Here is a 17,416-nt window from a genome sequence, read left to right on the forward strand (position 1 = left end):
TTATGTGAAATGTGTATTTCCATAATAGGGTGGGGCACACACAAGTTTTGTATGAATAGAGTCAGTAACATGAGAGTTATTGCCCTTGAGTATGAAGTTGAAGATTGTCTGTGCACAACCCAGACAATGCGAATGTCCGTCGGACAGTCGGACATGTCCGGTATATTTCAATTTTGACCGACGAAACTTTTGTGTTGGTCGGTCATAATGTCTGGTGAAAAATTAAAGTCAGCACCGTTTAATTTTCGGAAAATTTACTTTCAGTTTCTAAATAAATGCTCAGAGTTATTTTTATATCATGATTATTCAGCGTGTTAATCCGTGTTTCACTATTTGTAAACCTCGTTTCAACATGTTTCCGTAAAAGCCGATAAAACGCGTAAGGTTCCGATTTCAGCTGGTACTCTAATACTTTTATTTTACGGAAATGTTCGGAAATTACAAAATTCCGTTATGTAGTGGTTCCTGGCAATCGTGTTAATTTAAATATGATGATTAATATACCGAGCTGACTTTCTTTCCACTCTGTTTAACATTGCCAATAACAAGAACTCTACTTTCGTTTTTGCATAAATGTTGTGCCTGAGTTTGACTTGTAGTACAATTCGTTACATTTTATAACCCTATTGTATCTTTAATTTAAAGATGAATTAAAAGAGTAAGATCTAGCTGTTTCATGGGTAGACGAACCAGATATGAGTTTTTTTTGGGGAGGCAAGGGAAGAAAAAAATTATGACATTTATAAGATTGTTTTTACATTATGTTTGGCTTTTTTTGTAATTTATTATAGTACTGTAGGACAAATCTAACCAAAAGGATCTAAACCTGTTATAATGGGGAATTACAAAACTTATTTAAAAAAGAGGCTTATTAAATCAAGGTTTAGGCTGATGTTACTGAATACTGTTTGTAACATTGCGACAGGTAAAAATTTGGTGCGACATGTAAACTTTCAGTGTTTACCTGTCGCAATGTCCTGTGAAGAAGGAAAAGTTTTCGCGTTGTCTGCACAACCATCACCTTGTAATTTAAAGACAGAAATTGATGAATCTTAAATGATAAAGTAATATATGTGCACAAGTTTCGCATGCATCAAGACAGTTTTCTCAGAGTTGTTGCCCTTTACAGGCCGTCAACCAATTTCTATATTCCTATATTTTTGAGAAATTTCCTATATTTATCAAAACCTATATTTCCTATATTTTCCTATATTTTGGATTTTTTCCTATATTTTTCTTAAAAAGTCGTGCTGGAGTATGTTTGAAATCATTCAAAGGATTGATACTGCCTTTAGATATTGTTTATTTACAGTTTAAGACTGTCTTTATCCTCCAAACCATCACCATCGTTTAGAATTGCTGTTGTACACCCTTGGTTATCCATCTGGACACCTTTGATGAAGAGTGTGCCGAACATCAAATCTTAAAGGTGTCCACTTTGATGACCACAGTTGTGTTGCTGCAGCATAGTCTGCCTTGATGGAGAGGTTTAAAGGGGCTGTACTCTGTATGATGAAATAGCGAAAACTGACATAAACTTGGTATCGATGTGTACAATGCATTGAAACTTACTAACTGAAGTACCACATAGATTACAATTAATTTATTTTTCGCATTTTTTTGGTGTTTTTCCATTAAAAAAGATTACTAGGTATGTCTACCTAGTAGAATTCATTCCTTATGCGTGATTGGCTAATCGATGTTATCACGTGATATTACCATTAGGTGTATAGCTGAAATATTCCAACTTTTAAGGGTAAACCTTCGTAGCACAGTGGATACAACACTGGACTGCAATTTTGGCGACCCCGGTTCGAACCCGGTCTCCGACTCGATTTCTTTTTTACATTTTGGTATTTTTTTAAAATTATGATGTCAAAGAGTAAAATATTTTATTAAATTATTGTCCTGAGATTCGTTACAGAAAAAAACTTTTTTTGGTGCCAATCTGGTGTACACTCCCTTTAAGGAATGTGGGTTAAGTGAAACACCAATTTTATGATTATCTATATAGCCAATAAACAAGTAAGTAAATGTTCACTTACATACCTATTAATGTCGATTTTTCAACCTTAAAATTCCTATATTTTGCCCAGAAAATGCCAAAACCTCCTATATTTTTGGACAAAATTTCCTATATTTTTTTCCTATATTTTCACCAAAACTTGGTTGACGGCCTGCCTTTAATTTTCTGTAATGTCTACTATGTAACTGACAGAAATTACTGAGGTGTGGATGGTGCACACACAAGTTTTACCTTAACTTGATTAAGATGACCATGAGTTGATTAAGTTATTGCCTTTTTATTATTAAATTTGTTTTCATAATGTCCAAATTTGTTTCTGCTCTAGTCCTGAAACTGATATGGAAAACATATTGTATAGCATACAAATCCAAGGCTTGTTGATCCAAGGTCAAAGGTTTATTTTTATTTCACAGTCATGTCACACAGCAACCAATGTTTTCCCCTTGATTAAATATTTTTATGCTCCCATCCAAGAATGAGGGGTATATTGCTTTGCACAGTTTGGTGTGTCTGTCTGTTTGTCAGTCGACCAAACCTTGTCCAATTGATAACTGGATTATGCTGCTAAATTTGGCCTAAGGTAGTCAAACTTGCTATGGAGGTTGGTCATGACATGCAGATAACCCCTGTTGATTTGAGGTCAGTCTGTCAAAGGTCACTGTGACCTTGAAAACAAAAACCTTGTCTGTTTGAAAACTAGAGTATGCCTTGGCCTCGGCCCTCAGACTTGGTAGGTAGGTTGGTCATTACCTGAGGTCAGATGATCAAACATCATGTCCGCAGTGACCTTGAACACAAAAAACTTGTTGATCGATAACTTTAGTGTGCTTGGGCTTATGATCCTTCAACTTGGTATGGAGGTTGATCATGACCAGAGGATGGCCCCTATTGATTTTGAGGTCAGTAGGTCAAAGTTCACAGTCATGGTGACCTTGAACAAAAAATATAGTCTGATTAATAACTACATTACCATTCGGCCTAAATTCCCCAAACTTGGTAGGGAGGTTAATGATGACCGACAAATGAACCCAACTGCTGTAATCAGGTCAAGGTCATAGTGACCTTGACACTAATTCCTTGTCAGATCAATTTAAACAGAACAATTGGAATTGCAGTTGCCAAACTCATTATTAACATATTATTTACCATTTTAGTTGATTTTCAACAAGCTATTTGTAGATATGTATAACTTACATTGCCCATATATTCTTAACTGTATATTATCTATTTAATTAATTAACTGCTGTCAGGAGGACACACACGTTTTGCTGAAAACTATCACTCATCAACTTCTTTTACAATATTTAAAACTAGTCAATAACTATACCTCCTTTCCTCAGGAATTATTGTCAGAACCATTACCCCACAGACATTTAATGTGAAATGACTAATTAGCTGCTATTGGAAAAACAAAGATCCCTTGTTCTCAAATAATGACTGACAAGGCCCAATCCAGGGAGTCTTGTCACCTCTTTTTGTTTAACTAAATTTGATAAGACATTGTCCATGATTTTGAGATCCATGAGGTAAAATTAGTTGCCTTCAATACAAGTGCGTAGATTAATGGTCAAGGTCACAAATTTGTTTTTAGGAAGTGTCTCGATCAATCGGTAGAAGGTCAATGTCAGAAACTTTGTTTTTCATGTAGCAATATTAATGTCTGTTCCATGCTATAACATACACAATGTGATGTAACACAAATGTTATGTTATCATGGGTACACAATGTGTCATACACAGTACCCAGTTCTGTATAATGTAAGGTCAAGGTCACAGCTTCCATACTTTTCTTTTTGTGTCATGTTTTATACTTACAGTCGAAACTTGTTATGTCCAGATAACGAACATTCGACACAACCAAATTTAAAAAAAAAATCACCAATCCCAACACATTTGAGTTTGATTTATGTCCCACATCTGACTTCTGCAATTGAACTGTCGTGTTACCCACATGTAAACAGCAAATGTATTATTAGAAATAAAGTGAAAAAAGAAAATATTATTGGAAATAAAGTGAAAAAAGAAATATTTATTTATGACAAATTTATTTATTTCACTTTATGGATTACTCAAAACAGATATAAAACCACAATTACATACACTTGTACATTGTAAGAAAACAGTATAACACATATGACAACAACTTAAAATAGCACATTCGTAATGCCTGTTTGTTTTCTGCAGTATAGAGAAATTTCTTCGTCACCTAACTATCAAAGTTGTCAAATTTTCCGATGATGTCATGGGAGTCCTTATGCGTTTCAATGAATAGCTTGAGCAATAAATGGCTCTTTAATCAAAAACATAAACAAACAACTTGAATTATTCACACTTACCAATTCAACTCCAATTATGACAGATTGTTATTTTGACACGCATGGTAATTTAGCGACATGCCGCAAACCGTCTTGAATATTTTCGTACTTACAACTCGATCTACAGTTCGACATAAGGAACATGAGAAATGTGTGAAAATTGACCACAGCGACTGAAATAGATCGACATAGCAAAAAAATCTAGATAGAAAAATCGACACAAGCAGATTTATTTTATATAGAATAAGAAGGAGTAAATTCGGGACCAGAGAAAAAAGTCGATTCAACCAGAAAGTCGAAATATCCGACGTCGACAAAGCGAGCTTGGACTGTATAGCAAGCTTTTTTTTAACTCCTGCGCTGTCATACTAGCTGCCATAGTTTTGCAGTAGGGAAGTTGAGGAGCTTCAGAAGTTAAAAACTACATTTATTTCATGTTATATTTTATTTATTTTATTACTTTTTTACTGATTTTTTTCATTTCAGGAGCAGTATGGCATAAACGACATACATTTGACCAACTTGGCAGCTTCCTCCTGTATCAGGATAGAGGTATGGTTAAGGGAGATGATGTAGGGAAAACTGGTCATCAGAAATAAAAAGGCTTGTCTAACTTGGAAGCATTGGTAACGAATGTTGGGGGAGGCAACTACTGCAGGTCTAAATATTTGATTTAGTATTTATTAACTCCCTTACTTTATAAAGCGAAAAATTATTGTCAAAAAAATTGTGAATATGAAAGGCCTTCAAAGCAAGCTTACAGTTAAATTATTACTGTTTTTTCTTCTCACATATATTATAACCTGTATTCCATGTCGAGCATGTTCCAGTGTTGTTTCAGTGTGCCCTATGACCGCTGGAGCTGAGAGTAGCGGGTTAAGCCCAGCTGATACAATGAACAACGACACTGGTCTCTCCGGGCCCAGCCCACATGGGAAACGGCCCACTTCCCCCAACGACCAGGCACAGGATCTCGCGGTAGGTTAGGTGTTGAGTGTAGAAAAACATGTTATTAACTGTTGGTGATAGTAAATAGCGGTAATCAGGCATGTATGCCTTCTGTGTTGTACCCTTCCATTCAGCGTGCATGCTAGGACTAGGGTGAAATTGTTGTACCCTAAGTTTACTTTAATTATGCACTTCACATTATTAAAATTAGGTATATTGCTCATCAAGCACATGTTAAGTTTTATGAAACGTCAAAGTGTAAAGGAACAGTCTTACACCTCCAGTATCTTTTTGTTCTTTTTGTGGCCAAGGAATAACTTGTAGAGAAATTTCTAAAAATAGTTGGTAACAGAAAACATTATGAAGTGCATACTGATAAATTTTTAGCTAACCAGAGCACATGCTGATGGTTAGATGTTGTGATTGGTCATTGTCTGTCAACATTTTAATTGTAAATAGCGTCCATATTTTCTATCTAATTTTCATGAAACTTGGTCAGAATATGTGTCTCAATTAAATTAATTCAAGTAGTTGTTCAAAGATTAGAAAATTATTGTAAACACTCTTGAATCTACATTTTGTTCCCAATTTTTATAAAATGTGGTCAGAATGTGTGTCTGCATTAAATTAGGTTAAGTATTTTACTTGTTCACAGATAAGGGTACATTTTGTTCCCAATTTTTATGAAATTTGGTCAGAATGTTTGTAATTATGAAAACAATGATGAAGATTGACTACGGAAAAATAAGGCCACTAGGTCAATGAAAGAAAAAACTGTTAACACTCTAGTTAAATTGTATCCTGAAAGAAACGAGAAGAGCTATCCAGTTCATTAACATTATGGGTTCCAACACTTTACCTATATTGCCCAATTTCGGTCATTGACTCGGGAATTTCACAAGTGCATCATTCTCAAACAGTTTCAAGTTTCAAACATAATTCTTGCTCTAGGCCATTTGCTGTGGTCAGAAAGAATTGAAAATAATCGCTGTTAAAAGTAGTTGTGTATATTTAAAAAGAAGACATCAGCTTTTGATATAAGTTTTGCTTAAATTATATCCCACTGCTTTAATCCTGATTTGTACAAAGGATTTGGTTATATGGTTGTTGCAGAGACAATGGAGCAGAATTTACAAATTGTTATGCCATGTTAAAAGCCACTGTAGTCTGCAGCCAAATTGCCTGCCTTATGAGCTTTTAAAAGTCTTCTGTTGTGATATAAAAACTTGAGTGCCTTTATAAAACTTGCTGACATTATTGAAATGCCCATCAGGACTGGGCGGTTGAACCTCAATCATGCCCACATGTAAAAGAGTGGTAGTTGCACATTAATTGAGAGCAGCATCAAAATCATAGCCCCAACCACATAAATTACCAAATTCTGCAGAAGGCCTGTGTGATTTGGCATTAAATTTCTCCCCTAACTGGCATATATTGCTGTTTTATAATGCTTAAATTGAGTATTAGATACTTTTTCAAATCAAATTTTCTCCAATTATTCTTCACAATATTTGAAACTGTATCAGATTTTAAAACCGTCTTGCCAGACTTAGTGTGGTTATAAAATATACGCAGCTTTGAAGATATTTTAAGTTGGAAATTTGATCATTCATTTTGAAGGATTTATCTTGATGTTGCTTCATGAATATTAAATCTAAGTTTTAGAAACTGAAAGTCAGATAAAAGGATTTTTTTGATAAACTGCGACCATATTTCTTTTATTATCTCATAGATCAGAAATCAGTTGACTTTCCTTCTTTTTTTTTAAATATAATTAATATTTAAATTTATGGCACATAAACTGTTATCCTTATTTTAACCAAGGAAAATATTACAAAGCCTTTACAATTATAAATAATAAATTTTCAATATAGAATTAATAATAAGGTATAATACAATATCTTAACTTGAAGTATAAAAAGGTTGTTAATTTTTCCGTAAAAATAAAAAAAAACACAGTTTAATTAATGACTTAATGTTTGTGTGGAATGTTTATAAATCAAACTTAACCATCTGGATAGAACATGACTGCAACCGATCATTTTAAAGTTATTGTGGAAATGGGCAGAAAACACTTAAGCATACCTAAGCCAGACATTTTCATAAATGCCCATGTTCGACTCTATAGACAGCCTTACATCACATTGCGGTACCGTCATTCTATTAACTGCTCGTATATTATATAGATTTCCATCAGAAACCAGTTTGTCGCCATCCAAAGTAATTTCCTCATTGTGTGAAAGCGGCATATTTCTATCAGTGTACATTATCCCTGTAGTGACATATATTGTTTATATGTGTTTCACCCATTAAATCTTTGTTACGTTTTTCTGACAGCTTTATTTATAAAGAAACTGGCATCATCCCTCGTCAGGAAGTAAACTTTTATTGGCTTTAACAGAAAAATATACTAAAATAAGCTATGAATCAAGTAATGGTCTGGAATTATATTACAATCATTAATTGTATAAAAAAATAATCTCTTTGTTTATGTTGTAAGCAAACAAAATTAAGTTTATTGTTATGGAGTTTGGGGGGGGGGGGATGAAAATGCAAATGGTCATTTTTATTCTTTAAATGATTGCTACCATAAGATGTCATAATATTTTTGAAACCAAAACAGCAGTTTTAATTTTTGCTTAATTTTAAGCTCTTTCTGTGATTGCAATTAATTTTGAGACAGGGTTTTTATCAAACTGTTTTAAAATGTCTGAAATATGTACCATTCAGTTCCATTGAATGAAATAAATCCCTCAAAACTGTGACGGCTGCTTACGCTGAAATGGCTTGAAATATGGCACCTCAGCAATTAAAATGTGCAACTTCCATTGTGCACGGGACTAAATGGACTGGTACATTAAATGGCAATTATTTCTTCATCATCGGGGATTATCAACCAGTCATTTCCCTTAAACAATGGTCCAAATGCACTTAAAGTTTGGCATAAAACTGTGGCAGACAATTGCTGACGATTTCCTGATGGCTTGGTAAAATTTTACTTTGTGTTTATGACAGGTTATAGTCCTGTATTTTACAAAAAAATATTAACTTTTTTTATCAGATGCATTATGGAAAATGTGTTTTGTATGTAAACGGACCAAGATTGAGGGGGGTGGGGGAGAAAGGTTTTCAAAATTGACTTTAGAAATGATATTTTTATTATCCCATAAAAGCAGATATTAGGGTATTAAAATATTTAATGTGCATTCATGTTACAATGTAAAGAGATCATTTACCTACTTGTAAACATGATTTTCAGAGTTTTATGATACTGTTTGCACATTTGGTATCAGGTAATGCCCCATCCAAAACCATATTTTGAAAATTTAGATGAATCTATAAATTTAAGCTTATGATAGTTAGAGTATCATTCACAGCTTAAGTTGAAGTGCATTTAAAAATTTGCTTTGTTGGTTTAAGGAATAGGCAACAATGGGTGCTCTGTATCTTTGGTGGACATCTTTACCGTAAAATTGCTGCATGTCAGAGGTTAGATCGCACTATTGATACTGGCAGTATAAAATGGCCGAAAGTTAAAGGTCAGGCTGCACCAATTGTTGACAGAGAAATTATTGTCAAATGATTGACTGGACACTGTGTTTATAGAGCAAGCATTTGGCCTGACAGCTGAACTTGTTCTAAGCTGACCGATAGCTTTGATTGGTCTTGGGAAGCAATAGACTCAATGTTTTTCTTTATTGATAGAAAAACGGCAGTGACAGTCACTTGGGTTGATATATTATACAGATTTCGTAATTATAGGTATGGAATTCAAGTTCACATAATGGCACGCTCTTCATAATACAAGGTACAATGTCGTCAAAATAGAATTATATATTCCAATTAATAGAGGGCTTCCCTTTTCCTGAGTAAATATTTGACTTCCAATCACCTCTGAAACGTAAATATTGTCATTTCCCCTACCAGTCAGGGATGAATCGTGACACATCTTCGTCATTTTTGTTTCAAACAAAATATGATGTTTGTAAAAGTCGCTGGCAATATTTGGCAGCTACTTCAAGATCATCTGTTGACTTCATAATTCGAGAGAGCGGTACATTATAAAGGTTCGAAGTCTTAAATCTAGGTGAGTATTGTGAGTTTACGGAGAAGCTATGTTTGTGTTTGGTATTATCGCCCATCAGTCCTTGATGGTGAAAAAAGGTTTAATGAACTGTTTCAATTGATGTGGGATTTCCTATCGTGGGGTTCTTGAGAGATTGAGAGGGTTTAGGTGGCTGGAGGCTTCAGGGCTTGGGCCCTTAAGGACCGCATTGTTGAGATGTAGGCAGATAAAAGATTTCCTCAGACTTCGCTTGCTTCGAAGTTTTAGTGTTTGTATTGATGGCCTTAAGAAGAGGTCTCCATGATGTTGAAGCAGTCTTAAAATGAGGTTTTATTAAGATCTTGTTTTTTGTTAATTATAGTATTGAAAACATTTGTCTGTCATTTAAAATATAGCCTAAATGCTAAATTTTGGTTTATTATTAAATTATAGATATATTGTTTTGGAAGTGTACTAATTAAATTTCTCAGCCATATCCTTTCAGAACATAAATTATTTCACCATAGTTTTATCATATTAATGTCCTGTAAAACAATTGCAATAAGGCATAAAAACCAAAGTCATGACAAAAAAAACCCGTTCAAGATATTGGAATGAAACTTAATTAATTGGTAGACATGTTGCGATAGAGACAACACACACATGTATAGCAAGGACTATAAAAATCTGGCTTTAGTTTTTGTTAAGTTATGCCTGAATGTTTGACTGAAAAAAAAGAAGAAAAGAGCGTTGGCGTTCGCCACTCAGTGCTACTGCTCAGAATGTACTTGCAGAAGATGAGGAAAAGTCATGTTTATTGTTATAATATCCTTTCGTAATTTTACATTCAATTATTATGAAAACTATGGAATACTATTGTTCTAAGAAATAACTAAGTGTCAGAATTTTTTGAAAAGTTCTGAAAGTTCATGACTGTTCGCTGTCGAGTAGGATTATGAGAAAATTACCACGAGCGATGTTTGTTTAAACAAGTAAGGATGTAAAGGGAAGGATTTGATCAAATATTTGTCAAACTTTTTTGTAGGAAATAAATAGAAATGTTCACATTGTTAACACTCCACTCGTTTTCCATTTTGTTTGAAAGTTTACATTGCTTCGCAATATTGTAAACATGGTAGCGTTTTTAGTGTTTACACAAAATTTCATCAATTTTGTCGGAGTTTGAAGACTTCTTGTGAGGTAAATTTCACCATGTTTGCCTTGGAGAGCATTTGTCAAAAGGATTACAGGGTTTATGTACTTATGTTAATTTGACCTTGTGTGTCCTCATTTAAAAACAAAGACTTCCAAAAAATATTATTTTATGACAACATACAGAAGTTTTGCTTTGCTCTTTAGCTACAGAAATGTCGTGAAATATATTGGGTGGTATCATTGATTTAAATTTTGTATGCAAGTGGTCGTGATAAGCACAAGCCCGCCACTAGTAAAATGCTTTCAGGGCTTGCTCAATTTCTGGATTTGATATAGTTGGGCTTGTTGATGCCAAGCAAGTGTACCAGAATTCGGGCTAATGATCGTCCAAAAGTCTGATTTCAATAACTGTAATGGGCCAGTTGTTAATCCTTTACAGAGATACAATTTTAAGTCCTGTTATGCATTTATTATATGATTTTTACATGCTTGAGAACCTGTGTTTGTGACTTGCTGGCTATGTTTGTTGGAATATTTGCGTGGTGTATGTGTCTGTTAGAAGCATTTATCTCTTCATTTTGCAGGCTAACTCTAGCTGGAGTGATAACAGATTGCCGAACACAGGACCTGCTCAAACAATCACAACCTAATGATTTCAACAGACACTGCATTGTGCTTTAGCCATACTAAACAGAACTTGCTGCAAACTGACTAATTTGTAGAGCATAATCCTACTTTATTTTCCAGAGCAACTACATTATAGTAAGGTACTTAACCTATGTGTTATAGTTTTAGAACTCACTGAACCAGTAGGTTGTATTGTCTGATCTGGTAGATGGTATTCTGTGATGGTCTGGTAGGTGATATTCTGTGAAGATCTGGTAGGTGATATTCTGTGAAGATCTGGTAGGTGGTATTCTGTGAAGATCTGGTAGGTGATATTCTGTGAAGATCTGGTAGGTGATATTCTGTGAAGATCTGGTAGGTGATATTCTGTGAAGATCTGGTAGGTGGTATTCTGTGAAGATCTGGTAGGTGATATTCTGTAAAGATCTGGTAGGTGATATTATGTGAAGATCTGGTAGGTCGTATTCTGTGATGATCTGGTAGGTGGAATTCTGTGATGATCTGGTATTTTGTGATGATCTGGTAAGTGATTTCTATGATGATCTGGAAGGTGGTATATTCTGTGATGATCTGGTAGGTGATATTCTGTGATGATCTGGTAGGTGATATTCTGTGATGATCTGGTAGGTGATATTCTGTGATGATCTGGTAGGTGATATTCTGTGATGATCTGGTAGGTGGTATTCTGTGATGATCTGGTAGGTGATATTCTGTGATGATCTGGTAGGTGGTATTCTGTGATGTTCTGGTAGGTGGTATTATGTGATGATATGGTAGGTTGTATTCTGTGATGATCCAGGTGGTGGTATTCTGTGATGATCTGGTAGGTGATATTCTATGATGATCTGGTAGGTGGTAGTCTCTATGATGATCTGGTAGGTGATATTCTGTGATGATATGGTAGGTGATATTCTGTGATGATCTTGTAGGTGATATTCTATGATGATCTGGTAGGTGGTAGTCTCTATGATGATCTGGTAGGTGATATTCTGTGATGATATGGTAGGTGATATTCTGTGATGATCTTGTAGGTGATATTCTGGGATTATCTGGTAGGTGATATTCTGTGATGATCTTGTAGGTGATATTCTGGGATTATCTGGTAGGTGATATTCTGTGATGATCTTGTAGGTGATATTCTGGGATTATCTGGTAGGCGATATTCTGTGATGATCTTGTAGGTGATATTCTGTGATGATCCAGGTGGTGGTATTCTGTGAAGATCTGGTAGGTGGTATTCTGTGATGATCCAGGTGGTGGTATTCTGTGAAGATCTGGTAGGTGGTATTCTGTGATGAACTGGAAGACATTATATTATGGTCAAGGTCATAGTTTAACCTGTAGGCTCTATACAGTGCTAAGACGGAATATAGAAATATATCATTTCCTAGAGCCAGGCTAGAAAAAAAGGCAGATGAAACCAGAGGTGATGGAAAAACATTCTTATTTGTTCATGAACCATTTGCTGGTGATGCTGGAGATTTGGCTTAGCTGCAGGTTGGCTGATGTCAGGAGTTGGTTCTGCCCACCAGTCTTGCTGTGGTACACAGCCAAGTTATTAGGGCCTGCTGAAAGATGACCCATTAGAAAGTGTCTGTGATTCTTCAGGTGATTTATGCTTGGGTAATTGAGGTTTGAAATATTGTTTCTGGACAATTAGCTCCATGATTGTGAACATTTACTATTAATGGCAGTGCTAAAAGATATGGTGGTTCAGGTTTAAGACAAATGTATATATATATGGTAGAAATTGCAACTATTGGCTGTATTTTGTCAAAATTGGTTTCATTACTATAAAAGTTTTAAACTATCTCTGTTAATTTTGTTTTACTTTCTGCAAGAAAAACACACACCAAAAAACATCAAGTCGGTGTTCTTGATATTTTTGGAATGGCAGAAAGAAAAGATAAAACTATCATACAATTAAACCTTGACTAAATACCACAGAAAATGATGTCAGATTTTTTTCACATTAATCATAATTTTCTCAAAATATTGACAGATGATCTCATTACTTGGTCTGCTGGCTTTCCAAAATAATGGTAGTTGCTGTAACATGTTGCCAAGTCTCATTGGCAGCGGGCTTCTGCCTAATCACCCCTGCCTGGGTAGGGTTGAAGGAATCAAATTGGCAGCAATGGATGACTTAGCTAAAGAATCAATGGGATCTGGGTATGACTTAAGTTAAGTCTCGTACAATTTTTTTGGCAATTTTTGGTACCGAACTATTTTACAGATCCTATTATCAGACAGTCTATAGGGATACATGTTAACAATTTGCAATGTACAAGAGTCTATGGATAAATTTTCAGATTGTAAGAAAATTGCATGAATACTTATCAATAACTCATTTCTTTCAACTTTCCATACCTTAGGTTGTAAAGGAACTTCATTGATGTCTGTGAATAGTTAAATAAGAGATATATAACATGTTTTTATAAAGAAATGTAAGTAGAACAGCTATAATGATAATCTACAAACTTATTCACTTCGTTTTCATTTATAACGGTGCTGGTCAGACGCAGTCTGGGATCTACATCCCCTTGTCAAGGGAAAGGAATGCGTTTGAAATATCGCTACATATTCGGAAATTTTAACGATAAGAAACACAGGGTACAAGTTAAGGTTACCGCAATGCTAAGATTACTGAAATAGCCGATATTCATTACAGGCGATTAAGCACATGAAGCCATAATGCAGCACCTAATATGTGTTAGAATATTATCCACATACAGTCGAAACTCGTTGGCTCAATATCTCATGGCTCGATATCCTCGTTGGCTCGAACCAGATTAAAAGAACCGATTTTGTTTAACTCTTTGTCCATATAAAATTTGATCTGATGGCTCGATATCTTGAGGGTCGATATTTCTCCATGTTCGAAGTCATTTTCACGGTCCCAAGTAAGAATTTCACACTGCTTTGTTTGCTTGGGTCGATGTCATTTTCGCGGGTTCAGGTAAGAACCTCACACCTTGATTTGTTTGGTTGGCTTCATTTAGCACAAGGCGCTAATTGATAAAAATTACTTGAATTTATTATAATTATTATCAAATTTGAATGACTTAACAGTTTGAATAAACATGCCATCACTTTAAGTTCTTTCTCTAATTGTTATCCATGTATAAATTTCAATGCATTCTGATATAACTTATAAGCTATGTTTTTGTTTCCCACTGTTTAAAATTGCTTGTTTGTTGTTTTCGCATGATTTTTATAATTAATAAAAACAATCAAATAATATTTTTAAATATCGAATGTTACGAACTTTACGACGTGTAACTATGTCCAATTAATACTCTTCTCTTGCGGAGATATCGTAGCCAATAACAAATGAGGTAAACAAGACTTTTTGTAACGAATAAAATAACATTCTGTGAGCAATCCCGCTTGGCTCGATATTCTCGAGGCTCGAAGTATTTTGGCTGGCCCTAGAATATCGAGCCATTGAGTTTCGACTGTATCTCTTAAAATTGTTCCGCAGATATTTACTGCGAAATGACTAATTGGCTGTCATTCAGGTGGTGGTGGGATGCACGTTTTATTTAATCTTTAACATGTCCTGACAACATGGCACTTTCTTGGTATAACAGGTGCATGCATTTAAATTCATGTCCTCCTTGCTTATTTCATTCACTTATTAAAATGTATAAACCTATGTTTACCATCATTCAAATTATGATAAAAAAATCTATGTTCACATTAAAACCTTATTCAGCCATGTCTTTGTTTTCTTGCATCAAAATTTGTTGTGTTGCATGTAAGTTGGTATACATATAATTATTGCGGTGCCTGCAATGATCCGAGCTTTGCTTGGCCAGCAAAAGAAAGTCATACTTGTATTGCGAAAGATGACTTAAAAAATTCAAATTTCCGAATTGCTATTAATAATTTTCTAAAAGAAATATCACACTGATCCATATTTGTTAAAAACACCATAAATGATAAAATTAAAAACTTTTAATGAAATTTTCGAGATTATATAATTATAATAGGAAGTCTTTTGCATAATGCATGTTATTCCATGATTTTTTACCTTAAGAACATTTTATTTGACTCTGATTACAATAAAGCTGCAATGTTTGCTTTCATAATTGTCATTTTATTTGAAGATTACAATCGCCTGATTTGTACAACAAGGTCTCTGTGGACAGAGGGAAAAACCATTACACGGAATGAAACTATTTTTCCCTCACTTAATCTGTCAGCGATGATTTTTCCTAACTAATGGACTAGTTGCTTTTATGTTTATTTCATACCGTTCTCATGTATTAAGGTTCGAAGTGACAGGGATAACATGCTGTTTTCACCATTTATACTGATTTTCCCGATTTCCGACTGTAGTTTCAAACTACCTCCTACCTCTGTTTCAAATACCACTCGGTGTTCACTTGTGTTCTGATGAATATACCATTCTGTTCTCCGAGAATGCTGAAATGTTTTGAAATAGTTTTTGCCGGGTCTGATGTTTTTATCAATTTTCCAGATGAGAGCATGTTTTTTCATAAATGAGTCTAAATTAATGAGCTGACTAGTTTTTCGATATTGAAACAGAAGAAATAAATCTTGTCATTAAGAGGTCTGTGCATTTTCATGCAAACTTGCAAGTGGAAATACTTTAAATTCTTTTTTGTGATAATTTTGACAGAACCGATATTTCTTTCTGCGTCCTTACTTTCATGTTCTATGTCATTTTTCTGATTGTATAAAGTAGGATTAGAGAACTGTACACAAGGACTGCAAATAGAGAAATCATGGCCTACCCAAAAAAAATTTGCCTTAAAAATAAAATAAAATAAAATATTTATTACTCAGTAATACAATGGTTTTAAAACATCTTTAACACACAAACAAGTTTTTCCTTCAGTTTGAAAGAAAACACCCAGTCAAAGCCCTCTCCATCAGATGAAGTTCTTAATTAAGGTCACATGACAAGATGTCCATAATCTGCGGAATACTTGATGGATTATGTTTATGTTAATGAAAATGCGGAATTTGAAATTGAATTATCCTATGAAACACATTGCCAACCCTTGGATAATGTGTTTCCTCCACTACTTCATTGGTCCTATGAGTGTTACACATGCAAATAGAAGATTAATTTAATGATGGGAAAAAAATAAAATTAAGTGTGGCAAATTTGTCTTTGCTCCTTGTAAAACCAACATTTCGGGAATTAGTCCCCAATGGAAATAAATTGATTGAGGGGGTCTTTAGCGCAAGATGTTGGGAATTAGGAGATTGAAAGTCTCTGAGATTCTTGAGAAATCATGGTGGAAATAATTAACATGAATTGTTCTCTCTTAATAATGCTAATTGATTGGTTATTTGTTTTCATATTTGTTTTGTTGTTGATGATTGGTTTTGGAAAATAACAGTTGTAAACATTATTTGTTTAGATATTAAAAATATCCAAGAAATTTGTTAAAATATTTTATATGTGTCAAAAGCTGTCAAAGCTAAGCAGGGCAGTTCATGTTTTGTTATTTTTTTGACATTATGTCTTAACAAATACTCGCTGTTTGATAAGCTTTCTTCGCGGAGTATCGTTACTGATTTTTTTCAAATGGTAATAAACATGATTTCTTTCAAAAAAACACATAAAAATGTCCAAAGGGATGGAAAAGATTTCGAAATGTGACAAATATCGAGGTTTAAGGTTTTTTCACATATTTTCATGATTTCAAATTTAAGTGGTTCTGTTTCCCAAAGCATTAATCTGCAATTTAAATGGACACCTCTTATTCAACATGCCAGTTACTGCTAGCCCTTTTAAAGTTTCAATTTCCAATTATGGTAATTTTTTGAAAGAAAGGGAAATACTTCAATAACCCATCGGGTCTTGAGAATAAATTTCCCATACTTTCCATATTATTGACTTCAGTGGAAGCTGGACTGTCCTGTTACCTTAGAATGTGAAAACAATGTGTGAAATCTGGTTTGAAAATATTTTAATTTATAAGTTATGTTGAAATGGTTTAAATTGTTACAAACTGTTAAGTAGGAAACCATTATTTTCTGAATGCAAAATGAGATTGATTCATGTACCGTGTACCAATAAAAAATGTGTGGATGATAGCAAGTTTTAACATTCGAACAAGTTTTTCATTAAAATGAAAAAAAAGAAGAAATAATTCTTATCTATTCACAACCAACCTCAACTTAATTGACAGTTAGAAAACTATTTCCAACTTGCATTGTGGTAGAAAATTGCCTCAGACTCATTTACGATGCAGAGCGAAGTAGCAAAATTCAAACATAATAGCGAGAATGGTAAATGATTTTTATGTCTATTGTATTT

General features: G+C 34.2%; 1 protein-coding gene across 14 annotated transcripts in view; it reads left to right on the top strand.

Moving 5' to 3' along the window:
- Positions 1-17,416, top strand: part of LOC128213462 (eyes absent homolog 1-like) — a 125,290-nt gene that overhangs the window by 40,793 nt on the left and 67,081 nt on the right. For 13 of the 14 annotated variants that reach the window (XM_052919173.1, XM_052919180.1, XM_052919182.1 and 10 more), the window contains 2 exons: positions 4,827-4,892; positions 5,182-5,318. In XM_052919173.1, coding sequence (XP_052775133.1) covers positions 5,190-5,318 — 129 coding nt within the window. In that variant the 5' untranslated portion in view covers positions 4,827-4,892; positions 5,182-5,189. Of the gene's footprint in view, positions 1-4,826; positions 4,893-5,170; positions 5,319-17,416 lie in introns of all 14 variants that reach the window. The other variant, XM_052919179.1, reaches the window with a different exon arrangement.

This window comes from Mya arenaria, chromosome 13 (genome assembly GCF_026914265.1).
Source record: "Mya arenaria isolate MELC-2E11 chromosome 13, ASM2691426v1".
In the NCBI taxonomy this organism is placed as follows: Eukaryota; Metazoa; Mollusca; class Bivalvia; order Myida; family Myidae; genus Mya; species Mya arenaria.